The sequence below is a fragment of the Mobula birostris genome, chromosome 13, assembly GCF_030028105.1.
Source record: "Mobula birostris isolate sMobBir1 chromosome 13, sMobBir1.hap1, whole genome shotgun sequence".
Classification (NCBI taxonomy): domain Eukaryota; kingdom Metazoa; phylum Chordata; class Chondrichthyes; order Myliobatiformes; family Myliobatidae; genus Mobula; species Mobula birostris.
The window spans coordinates 5938987-5953178 of record NC_092382.1 but is presented as its reverse complement, the minus strand read 5'-3'; the positions used below and the strand labels follow the sequence as shown (position 1 = coordinate 5953178).

At 44.3% G+C, this 14192-nt stretch overlaps 2 protein-coding genes and 1 long non-coding RNA gene across 3 annotated transcripts in view; 2 read left to right on the top strand and 1 right to left on the bottom strand.

The window, feature by feature from the left end:
- The window catches only part of LOC140208309 (uncharacterized), a 292599-nt gene that overhangs the window by 170002 nt on the left and 108405 nt on the right, over positions 1 to 14192 (top strand). The gene's annotated exons all lie outside the window — the stretch shown is intronic.
- Positions 1 to 14192, bottom strand: part of LOC140208308 (uncharacterized) — a 49065-nt gene that overhangs the window by 30746 nt on the left and 4127 nt on the right. The window contains 1 exon segment of the mRNA XM_072276897.1: positions 11488 to 11494. Coding sequence (XP_072132998.1) covers positions 11488 to 11494 — 7 coding nt within the window.
- LOC140208319 (uncharacterized) lies at positions 757 to 3375 on the top strand. Its single transcript, XR_011888729.1, has 2 exons — positions 757 to 1046; positions 1937 to 3375. It is a non-coding gene; the product is annotated as an uncharacterized lncRNA (long non-coding RNA).

Below are 14192 nucleotides of genomic sequence, written 5' to 3'. Positions count from 1 at the left end.
TATGTTTTATGTTCTAATAACAGAACAGAGAGTGCAGGTGTTGTGGAGATAGTGCTGTTCAGTCCTCAGACAAAGTCAGGAATGTAAAAGTTGAGCATGGTGCAGTGAATATGCTGAGGCCTGTATATTTCAATACAAGGAGCAGTGTAGGAAAGGCGGATGGGTTCAGGGCATAGATCAACACCTGGAATTATGGCACTAGAATCTGGCAACGGTGGCCTGGGACAGGCTACTTTATGGCAAAGGTGTGCTTGGTAAATGGGAGGCTTTCAAAGCAAAACTTTGAAAGTACAAAGCGGGTATGTGCTTGTTAGAATAAAAGGTAAAGATAGAAACTGTGGGGATCCTTGGTTTTCAAGAGATATTGAGACCCTGGTGAAGCGCAAAATGGAGTTGCATAACAGGGATAGGCAGGTAGGTTCTTATGGAGTATAAGAAATGCAAGAGAACACATAAGAAATAAATCAGGATGGCTGGCCTTGCAGAAAAGATGAAGGACAATTCTAAGGGATTCTAGAGATAGATTAAGAGCAAAAGGATTACAAGGGACAAAGTTGGCGATGCATGTTTGGAACCAAAGCAGATGGGAAATATTTTTTTTCACCTCTATTTACTCAGGAGAGACACGGTTGGTGGCGTAGTGGCATCAGTGACGGACTTTGGGATGAAAGGTCCCGAGTTCGAATCCAGCCGGCTCCCCTGCACGCTTTCCATCCGTGCTGGGTTACGAGCTGGTGATCTCTTTGGAAACTCACCCAGCAGAAGGCAATGGCAAACCACCGCTGTAACTTGCCTCGTACGCGGTTCCCCACTACGTCAGAGAGGCGTAGAGGGAATCGCCCGCTAACCGGAGAAACTCCGGATGCAATGTACCTTTCCTTTTCCTTTACCCAGGAGATGGACACAGAGCCTGTGGAAGTGTGGAAAAGCGGCATTAACATCATGGACCCTGTACAGATTAAAAAAGAGGAGATGTTTGCTATCCTGAGGCAGATCAGCATGGATAAATCGCCAGGGCATGGCAAGGTGCTCCCTCGGACCCTACGGTAGGCAACTGCAGAAATTGTCAGGGCCCTAGCGGAGATAATTAAATCATCCTTAGTGACAGGGGTGTTATCAGAGGATTGTAGGATAGCCAAGGTTATTTCGCTGTTCAACATAGAACATGGAAATCTACAGCATATTCCAGGCCATTCAGCCCACAATGTTGTGCCAACCATGAAATTTACTCTAGAAACTGCCTAGAATTTCCCTAGCACATGGACCTCTATTTTACTGAGCTCCATGTACCTATCTAAGAGGCTATTAAAAGACCCTATTGTATCTGCCTCGACCACCACTGCTGGCAGTGCATTCCACACACCCACCACTCTCTGTGTAAAAAAACTTACCCCTGCCTTCCCTTCGGTACCTATTTCCAAGCAGCTTAAAACTATGCCCCTCACGTTAGCCATTTCAGCCCTGGGAAAAGCCTCTGGCTATCCACACGATCAATACCCCTCATCATCTTATACACCTAAAAAAGGCTCTAAACATAAACAAGGAAATTATACATTGCTTTGAGGATTTGTTAGAAGTATACAATATTATGAGGGTATAGATAGTGTAAATGCAAGCAGCTTCTTCCACTGAGATTGGGTGGGATGACAACCAGAGGACATGGGTAAGAGGGGAAGGTGAAAATTTCACAGGAACATTTGGAAAAGCTGTTCGCTGAAATGGTCCTGAGAGTGTGGAATGAGATGTCAGCACAAGTGGTGCACGTGAGGTCGATTTCACCATTAAGAGAAGTTTGATAGGTACCTGGATGGTAGGGTGTGGAAGGCGATGGTGCTGGTGCAGGTAGTTGCTTTAGACGGCTTAAATATTTTCAGCATTGTCTAGATGGGACAAGTGGCCTGTTTCTGCACTGAACTTCTCCAAACTTCTTTGACAGAGAAGCTGTCCAAACTTGACTGGAAGGGGAAACTGGTAGGAGTGACAATGGAGCAGCAGTGGCTGGAGTTTCTGGCAGCAATTCGGGAGCTGAGTGCACGGCAGATACATCCCAGTGAAGCACTCTAAAGGCAGGAGGACACAACCGTGGCTGAAGTGAGAAGTCAAAACCAACATAAAAGCCAAAGAGAGGGCAGAAAGAACAAAAAATATTGGGAAACTTTTAAAAACCAACAGAAGACAGCTAAAAAAAAATCTCATGGCATTATGATCACTGGATACAAAGTGTTCCCATACAGTAATTTCTGTCACTCTCTCTGGATCATTTCCTAATAGCTTATTCCACATTTCTACATTGGAAATTCTACGTACTGATTAAGGGCACATTTGACAAGCTCTACTCCATTTTGTCCTTTTATGGTGTGGGGTCCTAGTCAATATATGGAAATTTTAAATTGCTTACAATCTCAACCCTTGTTTCTTGGCATAGTCTGCGATCTCTCTACAAATTTGTTCCTCTAAATCCCTCACTGTTGGGTGCAAACAACTCCCAGTAACGGCTACAATATCATAATTCCCTGTCCTGGGCTCATCTGGCTTCTGCTACGATGCTTCTTGCATTGTGATATAGACAGCTTAGGAGAGTCACTGCGCCATGCTCAACCTTTTGATTACTGACTTTCCCTGAGGTCTGAACAACATCTGTCTGGTGTCAAGAAAACAACCTCTCCCTCAATCTTGCAAAAAACAAAGGAGCTGGTTGTGGACTACAGAGAAATGGAGACATCAATGGATCTGCTGTTGAAAGGGTGAACAACTTCAAATTCCTTAACATAAACATCACCAAGGATCTCACCTGGTCTGTTCATACTGGCTGTGTGGTGAGAAAGGCACAACAGCGCCTCCTTCACCTCAGACTGTTGAAGAAGTTTGGTATGGCTCCTCAAATCCCAAGAACTTTCTACAGGGGCACAATTGAGCGCATCCTGAGAGTCTGCATCACTGCCTGAGATGGGAACAATACTTCCCTCAGTCGCAGGACTCTGCAGAGAGTGGTGCAGACAGCCCAGCCCAACTGTATATGTGAACTTTCCCCTATCCAGGATATTAACATTATTGTGTAAAAAGGTCCCATTGGATCATTGGGGAGCTGAGTCACCCCAACCACAGAATGTTGCAGCTGCTACCATCCGGGAAACACTACCACAGCATAAAAGCCAGGACCAGCAGGCTCCAGGACAGCTTCTTTCGCCAGGCCATCAGACTGATTCATTCATGCTGGTACAATTGTATTTCTATGTTACACTGAATGCCCTGTTGTACATATTAATTATTATAATTTACTATAAATTGCACATTTAGATGAAGACGTAATGCAAAGATTTCTACTCCTCATGTATATGAAGGATGAAAGTAATAAAGTCAATTCAATTCAATTCACCCCCTTCACTATCTGTTCTATCATTCTGGCTCCAATATTCCCTGTAACTTCAGTTTAACCACCCACCCCACAGGTATGCACCAGCAAGCCTTACCATTAGGATATTCAACCCCTTTTAGTTCTGTTCCCCAACTAACAAATCCCCTATCATCCCTTTGACTTTGGTCAGTCAGGTAATCCCCACCAAGAGTTTCTAAAGTGGTCTACCTGTTGTTGTGGGGGATGGCAACAAGAGTCTCCTGCAATGGCTGTTTACCCTCATTCCCCTTCCTGACTCTCACCCAGTTTCCTGTGTCCTGCACCTTGGGTGTAACTCACCTCTCTTCATGTCATATCTATCACCCCCTCCGACTCCTAGATGATCCAGAATTCATCCATTTCAAGTTCCAACTATTTAAAGTGCAGGGTTACAAGCTGCAGCTGGATGCACATCTTGTAGGTGAGGGCATCGGGGACACTGGAGGACTCCCCTCTAATTTGTAATGACTAGTGTGCGGAAAAATCTTGTGCTGTGCAATTTTTTGCCTGGTGACAATGTGTGGGCACTAAATTTTATATTTTGAGCTATTCATTTTAACAGCTAGCAAATCACTGTTAATAAAACCTTTGATGTCCTCTAGGTTTGATCAAGTTCATCTGCACTCTCACATAACCGATGTAGCGGGCCTGTAGTGGGTAATGAAGGATTTTCTCACCACAGCTTTTGCACACTGTCCATATCTGGTTTGCTTGCTAAATGATGCTATAAAAAGTCAGATTTCTAAATATCACTCCATTTCTTCCCACTTGCAAATTCTCCAGTAACTTTTGCATCACCACAGTACACACAGATAATACCAGTTTCTGTATTGTACATAAATATTTCCCCTGAACCCTCCCCCAGGTGACTGACGGTGGTGAACTCAGTGATGGCAATGCCAATGAATATGAAGGGAAGGGCAGTAGTCTGTCTCATTGGAGTCTGGCACATTTGTGATGTGAAAGCTACTTGTTGCCCAGGACAAAGGTGTTTGATATCATTATGTACCCAGAGAGAGTGGGACAAAACATGTTCTCACGGGTAGAAAGTCCAGAACAAGAGGAGGTGGAACAAGCAACAGACACAAAATGCTGGAGGAACTCAGCAGGCCAGGCAGCATCTATGGAAAAGAGTACTAATGCTGAGTTCCTCCAGCAATTTGTGTGTGTTGCTCGGATTTCCAGCATCTGCAGATTTTCTCTTGTTTGTGACTGGAGGCAGAACAAAGGTGATTTTCACAACAGCTGATGTAAAAGATTTTGTTCCCTTTCTCCGAGTTCCCGATCCTTGCATTTAGACAGCTGGAGCTCAGCTCTGTCTGAGAGACCCATCGGTTCCCATTCCCTCATCAGCCGGAAGCTCCCCGGGGCCCGTGTACGGATGGTGGGGCTGAGAGAGAGGGAAGAGAGCAGGACTGTCCCGGGATTGCGGGTCACGGAGTCCGGAGTCACAGCAACTACCCGAAGTCGGTGTTGAAAACGCCGCCCGGTGAGACCCCCAACCCGGAGATCCCTTCTCACCTCAACCGATCATCCGGGGCCTTTTGTGCCCCGCGCGCTGGTGAGCTCGAGCTTGGTCGGTTTAACGGCTGGGCTACTAATCACGTGACCAGCCCCTCCCCCACCGCTGTCAACAGAGGAGTCACGCGCTGCCCTATTCCCATTGGTGCGAAGCACTATCAATCACTGCTTCCAGCCAATAGCGGAGGTGGACCAGCCGAGAGGGCGTTACCCCCGCTGACACCGTCTCCCGAACTTTCCGTCACGGCGGGACAACCGTCAAAGTGAATGTCCGCTTTCTGATTTATTTCCATTTCCCTCCGAGGGAAGTTGGGGCGTTTGTGAAGCGTCTCCTGCGGCCGGAGTCTGATGTGTCGCTGAGAGGTAGGAGGAGACCGCTCGGCCCGTCGGTTTGATGCCGGTTCCCCGGGGAGGGAGAGGATGAAGACGGTGAGAGAGGGGGCGGACAGGATGTTTGTCCCGGTGGGGACAGGAGGGGCTCATCTGTGGAAATGTCTGAGCCCACGGTGGTGGCGATTCACCACATTGGGGGGCAAACACCGGCAGACTGTTGCCCTGCAAGCGGGGCCGATGGTCCGGGCAAAGTGACAATTATTTGTGTTTTGTTGAGACTGTACCGGGAATATGGTGTAAAATCCCGCTCCCCACACTAACACGGGTCACACAGACCAAAGAACAAACTGCCGGAGGAACTCAGTGGGTCGGGCAGCATCTGTGGAGGGAAATGGACCGTCAACATTTCGGGCCGAGACCCTCCCTCTGGACTGAGAGTGGACGGGAAATAGTCCGAGAAAAGAGGTGAGGGGTGGGGATGGGGCAAGAGCTGGGGAGTGAGAGGTGGATCCAGGTGAGGGGGAGGTGGGAAGGTGGAAATAGTGACGGGGTGGGAGGTGAGTGGTTGGGGCAACACGGGGCTGCAATAGATGGAAATTAATTCCATAGAGGATTAACAAAGAGGTTAGAGAGTATTTGTTATAGAGAGGGCAATGAAGATTCACCAGACTGATCCCTGGAGTGGTGGGGTCATCATATGAAGAAAGATCAAATGTGATAACCCTTTCATTTATAGAATCGAGGACTAAGAGGTGAACACATTGAAATGCACAACATCATTACAGGCTGAACCAGGGATCCCAGTCTCTGAAAAAGGGGGTGGACTGTCCGGGACTGAGATAAGGGGAAATATCTCCACTCCGAGGGTGGTGAATGTCTGTAAATCCCCACCACAGAGGGTGGTGAAGACTCAGTGATCGTCCTCACATAAAACAGAGGCCGGCAGATGTGTGGAGACCTAAAGTATCAAGGAAATGAGGATCGGGCAGAAACATGTGGCTGAGATGGGAGAGCAGCCATCATCTTAGAGGAGATGAATGGCCACCTCCTGCTGTTTCTCACTTGATGTTTCAGTGTTCCTGTCCAGTGAAGTTGGAGGAATGTGAATAGAAATGAGTGTTTACAAACATGGACGGATTTAAATGAAACCTGCACATTTCCGGTTTGGGTCTGAATTGTGTGTTGGACCGGGATGGGAATCGAGCCCGTGACTCTGTGACCTTGGGGTGGAGGGAAAGGGACAGGGACGATTTGGAGGGATGAAGTAAATACATATCTGGTGTAAATATGGAATGATGTGGGAAATGTGGCGGATAGTTCAGGCAGCGTGCGAGGGGCGAGGAGCAGAGTCACCGGATCAGGTGGGAGACCCTCCACCAGCACATGATCCCGTTTCCTGTTCACGTTTTCCCGCAGATCTGCAGCATCTGCCGGTCACTGCTGGAGTGTACGTGTAACTTCATCTTTCACCCGTTCAGACAAGGCAGTGAGATCCGGGTCTGTCATGTCCTCTCGTTGTGGGTGGACAATGTTTTTTTCTGCAATATTTTCAGCATGTTTCCATATAACCACATTACAATTACAGCATGGAAACAGGCCATCTCGGCCCTTCTAGTCCGTGCCGAATGCTTACTCTCACCAAGTCCCAGACCTCAGACCATAACCACTGGGCCGAGGCCTGGGACTAGGCCTCATTCCACTGTTTTTACCTGCTGAAGGGCAGCCAATGTTTCTGGGTGTCTGACCCATTCATATGAGAACTTAGCCTTTTGTATTTATCTGAGCTTTTCATAAATGTGTACAGTTTAGTTCAGCTTCACTCCAGAATTTCCAAAGCAACAACCCAGTCAGTCAAATAGTTCCACACAATTAAAGTAGTTTACAGTATTACATTTTAATTTTATTTTGTATTACTTATATAATTTAACTATTTAATATGTATATTCTTATTTTAAATCAAAGGTAAAAATCTATTGTTATGAATTAAATTCTGTTGCTGCTGTAGAGACAACAAATTACATAAGATCAGCCAGTGCTATTAAACCTGATTCTGATAATTGGTCTGGGAGACCCACCACCGGTCACCTGATCCCAGTTACCGCAGATCGTAATGCGAGATTGAAGCCTTTTCTATTTATTGGTGTTCATCAGTTCAGTTAACTTTTCCTCTGTGGTTCCAAAGCAGAAGCTCAGTCTGTCTAATATTTCCACACAATTAAAATGGGGACTTATCATGTACTGAGCTACAGCTGCAGAGAAAGTGCAGTGCAGATAGACATATGGGGCAGGGTCACGTCGAGTTACATTGTGAGGTCGAGTCCATTTTATTGGACTGGAGACCATTAATTTGGCCTAGAACTGCAGACAGGAAGCTGTCCATGAGCCTGGTGGTACGCGCTTTAAGGCTTTTGCATCTCTTCCCCGATGGAGGTTTGGGTTTGCAGCAATAATGTCCAAAGTTGTGGGCATCTTTGAGTACAAGGCCTGCTTTCCCAAGGCAGGGGAAGTGTAGGAAGAGTCCATAGAGGGGAGGCTTGTTTCTATGATGTTTCCAGATGAGACCAAAGTTCTCTGCAGTTCCTTGCAGTCATGGGCAGAGCTTTAGCCATACGAAGTTGTGAAGTATCGAGAAGAAGCTCAGAGACCTCGGCCTTCACCCTGCCTTGTGTAGCTGGATCCTGGACTTCCTGTCAGATGGCTGGCAGGTGGTAAGAGAGGGATCCCTCACCTCTGTCTCTTTGACCCTCAGCACACGTGCCCCACAGGGTTGAATCCTTGGCCCCCTCCTTTACTCTCTGTGCACCCATGACTTGTGTCGCCACCCACAGCTCCAATCTGTTAATTAAATTTGCTGACGACACTATATTGATTGGCCTAATCCCAAATAATAACTTTCAATTGATCAAATGCTTCCTGACAAGTCTCAGTCCAAACAGACTTTTCACCCTTCTTCAGGAGATTAGTCAGAGGAAGAGCGATATCAGCAAAGTTCTTACACAACTTACGATAATATCCAACCATTCCCAGAAACCTTCCAAGAGCCTTCTTACCAGTCTGTCACAAAAACTGTGGGTCAACTGTCTAAGAAAAATAACAAGATGGTTTGAGTCGCAAAAATAGATTGAGGTGCTTTTATTTACAAAGATAGTGGAAAAACAAAAACTTGGATGTCCACATGAAAACAAGAATTTTTTAAAAAAAAAATACTATACACATACACACACAGCTTGCAATTGTCACCTGTCTGGTTAACAGCCACCCTCAGACTAAACAGAAAAAAAAACGACCCAAAGCCTTGGTAACCTGAGGCTTATAACAGCTAAGCCAATCTCCCTAGACTAACCAAAAGCTAATTAACTCAATTATCTTCCATTTCACACAATCTAAAACTCTACCACCAGTTCTCACAATAAACACATATACTTCATCACAGGATTCACCATTTCCCGGTTAAATAACTTGTATAAACCCCAAAACTTTACCACAAGATGAGTAATTAGGTAACATAACCCTTGTCCCAGGTAAAGGTGGTATCCTCCACCATCGGCACACCTGTGCAGGTTGCTGCTGCCTCTATATAAGACAGCTCTATGCAGCAGCTCTGTTTCAGACCCACTGACTGTGGAGGAGAGAAACGTCAGATTATCATGACACTTCGGCAAAACACTTATTGGAAAGATGAATATGAATAAATTGACCTGAGATAATAAAACTGTGACATAGTGTGTTTCTTTTTTTCATACCTATTACTGCTGGGGATGAGTGTAAAATTGTGACTGTTGATTTATTGTGACGTGTGCACTCACCACAATAACAGAGGGGAATAATGTGTGTGGATGACCCTTTGAGTGTTTTACCGAGTGTGCCCTGAGACGTCTGTAATCAGTGACGGGCCTTCATCACACAGTCGGAATAGGAACTTCAGAAATGGCCTGGATTTTGCCTGCACAGAAGCCAACTTGCCTTGATCTACAACACAGCCAAGACAGATCACAGTAGCATGGCCAAATTCACTCTTAGCTAAGTCAACTGTAAGGTTGGCCCTGGAAAGCCTGTCAAACAGCTCTTCTGCTACAGCTCTTCCCAAGTGTCACTCCCTGTGACTAAGTCATCAATATCGGCATCTGTGTGTCCTAACCCTTGAATTACAGAATCAATCATTCTCTGGAATGTTCCTGGAGCATATTTCATTCCAAATGGCGAAACATTATATTCATACAACCCAGAAGGTGTCACAAATGCAGAAATTTCTCTACCTCAGTCCGTCAATGGAACACACCAATACCCTTTCAACAGATCAATCTTTGTAAGAAATTACCTTTTCCAACCTTATCAATGCAATCATCCACCCTAGGGATAGGATAGGCATCTGTTTTTGTTACTGCATTTACCTTCCTATAATTAGTGCAAAATCTAACACTACCATCAAGTTTGGGCACAATAACGCAGGGTGAGCTCCAATCTGATGTTGAACGCCTAATAATACCACTTTCAGCATATATTCAATTTCTTGCTCAGCCAATTTACACTTTTCTATATTCATGCGATATGGGTGTTGTTTAATCGGTTTGGCTTGACCCATATATACGTCATGTACTGCAACCGTGGTTTGCTTGGGAACATTGGGAAATATAACTTTAAACCTCAGAATTAATTCCTTCAGCTGTTGTTGTTGCTTTGGCTGCAGATGAGCCAACTTGTTGTCCACGTTTTTGAGAACAACCGAGTTCATTAGCCTAACTGGGACCATGTTTGGCTTGTGAAAAGTCTCAGATGAGTCAATTGTTTCATTCTCAGGGCTGTCAGATTTATATGTTTGACAACACTCACCGATGGTGCCTGCTTGGCAGAATAAGGCTTTGTCATATTGATGTGTACCACCTGTGTTAGTTTACGTCAGTCGTGTGTTTTAATAACATAATTCACATCATTAATTTGAGAGACTATTTCATACAGTCCATTGAATTTCACTTGAAGTAGAATCATCAACATTGGAGATAAGGCAAGCACATTATCCCCCACCTAGTATTTTCTTTTGTTTTGGTCCGCTTAACAAACCAACACTTCACTTTGTTTTGAGAAATCTTTAAGTTTTGTCTCGCTAGACTACAGGCCTGGTAGAGTTTATTTTTGAACTTCAAAACATAGTCTAACAAGTTAACATATACATCCCCATCAATCCACTGTTCCTTTAACAAGGTCAAAGGTCCCCTCACTCTATGACCAAATACAAGTTCAAATGGGCTAAAGCCCAGTGATTCCTGTACCAACTCTCTTAAGCCTGATTTATACTTGTGCGTCAAGTGTACACCATAGGCACTATGTACCCTACGCCGCAGGGTAACGTGCACCTCTTCAAAAAAGTAACTCACGCGTCGCGGCGATGCAGACCGCAACAACTGTGATTGGTTCGCTTGGTAGCATTGCATTTCCGGTTGCTTTTCTCCACCATGTCTGTACACTGATGCAAAATAAATGGTTGGAGACAATGAACCAAATCGTCAAATCTACCTGCCGACATCCAAAAATATTTGAAATGCATTTACTCGTCCATGTCTCTCATGATGAAACTCAACAGTGTCAGAGAAACCCCACCGCCAACTTGCGTTTTGGTGGTGAAGTGCAGAGCGATGCAGACACAACTACGCATGCTCGCTACGGCGTAGGGCTACACAAAAATTAAATCAGGCCTACGGTGTAGGATACGGCGTATCCCGAATGCACAAGTATAAATCAGCCTTTACGGTGAACAAAAGCAAATGTATTCCTTCATCCCATTTTTTTCCATTTTCAACACAGTATGTCTTAATCATTGTTTTGACGGTGGAATGAAATCTTTCGAAAGCCCCTTGTAATTCTGGATGGTACGCAGACGATGTAATTTGTTTAGCTCCCAGTTCATAAACTACCTGCTGGAATAATCCAGATGTAAAATTACTTCCTTGATCAGACTGGATTTCTTCATGCAAACCAAATAAAGTAAAAAACTTGTTAACAGCCTTCGTCACAGTTTTAGCTTTAATATTTCTGAGAGGTATTGCCTCTGAGAATCTGGATGCAGTACACATAATAGTTAGTAAATACTGATTAGTCTTTGGGAATGGGCCAACACAATCCACTATAAATTTGGAACAGGGTTCTTCGAATGCAGGTATAGGCCGGAGTGGGGTCACTGGGGTGACCTGATCAGGTTTACCCACAACTTGACAAGTGTGACAGGATCTGCAAAAGGTCACAACATCTTTCCTCAAATTAGGCCAGAAAAATTCTCTCATAATCCTGTTTACAGTTTTATTCTCTCCAAAATGGCCACCTAAGGGCATACTGTGGGCCAAAGTTAAAATTTCAGTCCAATAAAATTTAGGAACTACAACTTGGTGAATAATTGTCCATTCCTCACTCGCAGGTATAGCAGGTGGCCTCCACTTCCTCATTAACACTCCATCCTTGAGATAATACCCTACTGACATTTTCTTAATCTCATCATCTGAGAGAAATGTTTCTTATAAAGCTTCAATCTCAGGGTCTCGGTTCTGTTCTGCTATAAACTCCTTCCTAGACAGGGATAAATCTTTCTCATCAGACTTACTACCTGAATCCTGTTGAAACAATGAAGGCTGAAAGGTCCCTGACAAGTCATCATAACCTGAATCCTGGTCAACCTGATTTTGGCTATCAGGGGTATCAGAATCATGCTGCACAGAACTGTCTGCATTGGCATACTTTTTAGCCATACTTCGAGTTACTGCGATAAATGTTAAAATCCATCTGTGGGTCGTCAGTGGTTGGCTTAGTTGTCAACTGCACTGCAGGAACAACATTACCATCTGCCAGGTCATTCCCTAACAGCAAAGTAACATCTTCCACTGGTAAACTGGAGCATAATCCGATCTTAACAGGTCTCAAAACCAACCCTGACTGTAAAGTGACCTTGCGCAATGGCACGGAAACAATGCTGCCCCCAATGCCTTTAATAAGATTTACCTCACCTATGTTAGTTTCATCACCAAACTTTAGAACGCTGTCTGATATAAGTGACTGAGAAGCCCCAGTATCTCGAAGAATTTTCACTGGTACCGGGGTTGACCCTTCTGTTACTAATACAAACCCATCTGACATAAAATGATGGAATCCCTACTTAACTCAGTCAGACCTCTCAGTCCTTAACTGAGCCTCAGCAGAATGTTCAGAACCCTGTGGGTTTATAGGTGCTTCAACATACTGATCACAGGCATGTGGGACTGCCTCCTTTTCCTTTTTCTTCTTCAGGACAGAACAATTAGCCACCATATGACCAGCTTTCTTACAATAGTAACAAGGCAGACCAGAATATTTCTCCTTCAACTGCTTCCCTTCATCCTTAGTCTCGTCACTAGTCCCAGCTTTAATTTCTGGTTTACTCTGGTTATCCCTGCTACTCTTTTGGAAGCTCTTATTCTGGGTGAACTTAACCTTATGAGTTAAAGCAAACTTATCTGCTAATCTAGCAGACTCCTGCAAAGTGGCAGCATCCTTTTCATTTAAATACATCTTTATGTCATCAGGGACACACATTTTGAATTCTTCAATTAAAACCAACTCTTTCAAGCTGTTAAAATCATCATTTACATTTTTATATGTGCACCAGCGGTCAAAACACACAAACTTCTCATAAGCAAATTCCATATAAGTCCGGTTCACAGATTTCCTCAAATTTCTAAACTTTTGCCTGTATGCTTCTAGGACAAACTCATAAGCTTTGAGCACAGCCTGTTTCACTATGTCATAATCAGCTGCTTCATCAACTGTCAAAGCAGAATAGGCTTGCTGAGCCTTCCCCTTAATTACACTTTGTAAGAGAATAGGCCAACCCTCTTTTGGCCATTTTAAACCCTGAGCAAACTTCTCAAAATGCTGAAAGTATTTATCAACCTCTGCCTCGTCAAATGGAGGCACCAATTTAACTTCCCGACTGGCCTCAAACTTATCACCAGAGTCTAACGCTAGACCCCTTTGCTGCAATCTCTCTATCTTTTCCAGCTCGAACAGCCTCTGTCTTTCTGCTTCCTCTCTGTTTTTCTGCGTCTTTAGTCTCAACCTGCCTCTGCCTTTCCACAGCCTCTATCTTTATTTTTTCTAACTTGTGCGGGAGCTCTAGCTCACTAGGTTTACTTTCAGGAAACACCTCCAACTCCTGCATTTTAAACACACCCTCAGATACATAATACTCAGCTATTTTCCTCTGCATCTGTGACCTCCTCATTGTCGATTTCACCTTCACAAGTTTTAACCTTTTAGCAATACTCAGCAACTCAATCCTTCTGGTGTCCTCTAACGCCTCAGAGGTTGGCGCTTCCAGACATCTATCAACATCCATTGCTGCTGATTTTCCAGACACAAATAAATCAAAAGGGATTTCTACAATGAAACCGATAACTGATCAATACGCCTCCAAATCTTTTCCTATATCGGATGCAGGCCCAAATTTTGACCCTGTAACACTTTAGAAATGAGTCAGTAGCAATAGACTACACCTAGAGTCTGTTTTTGATGTTAAATCCACTATCTTTATTAGTACCTACTAACAATATAGTAACTTAAGCAAGATAAACAAAAGTTAACAGTGTTATATGTATATATGTGGGTAAATATAACTCCCAAACTATTGAGCTCAGGGGAAACAAGGTTTGGAGTCTTGAGATGGTAAACTATGAAAGTCCAGTTCAACCATAGAATAGTTGAGGAGAGAGAGGTATTTGTAATCCAGGGTAAGTGTGGAGAGAAGTCAATAACGTTGAATTCCACATCATACATGGTGGTAAAACGAGGCAACAGTCGCTGTAGATTTTATCTGTCGTCATTCCAAATCCACATACAAATTATCACCAGAAGGTACTTGTCACAAGAGGTATCGTCTTGAAGTGAATTTCCACACCACACCCAGGCAAGGGTTAACACATAAGTG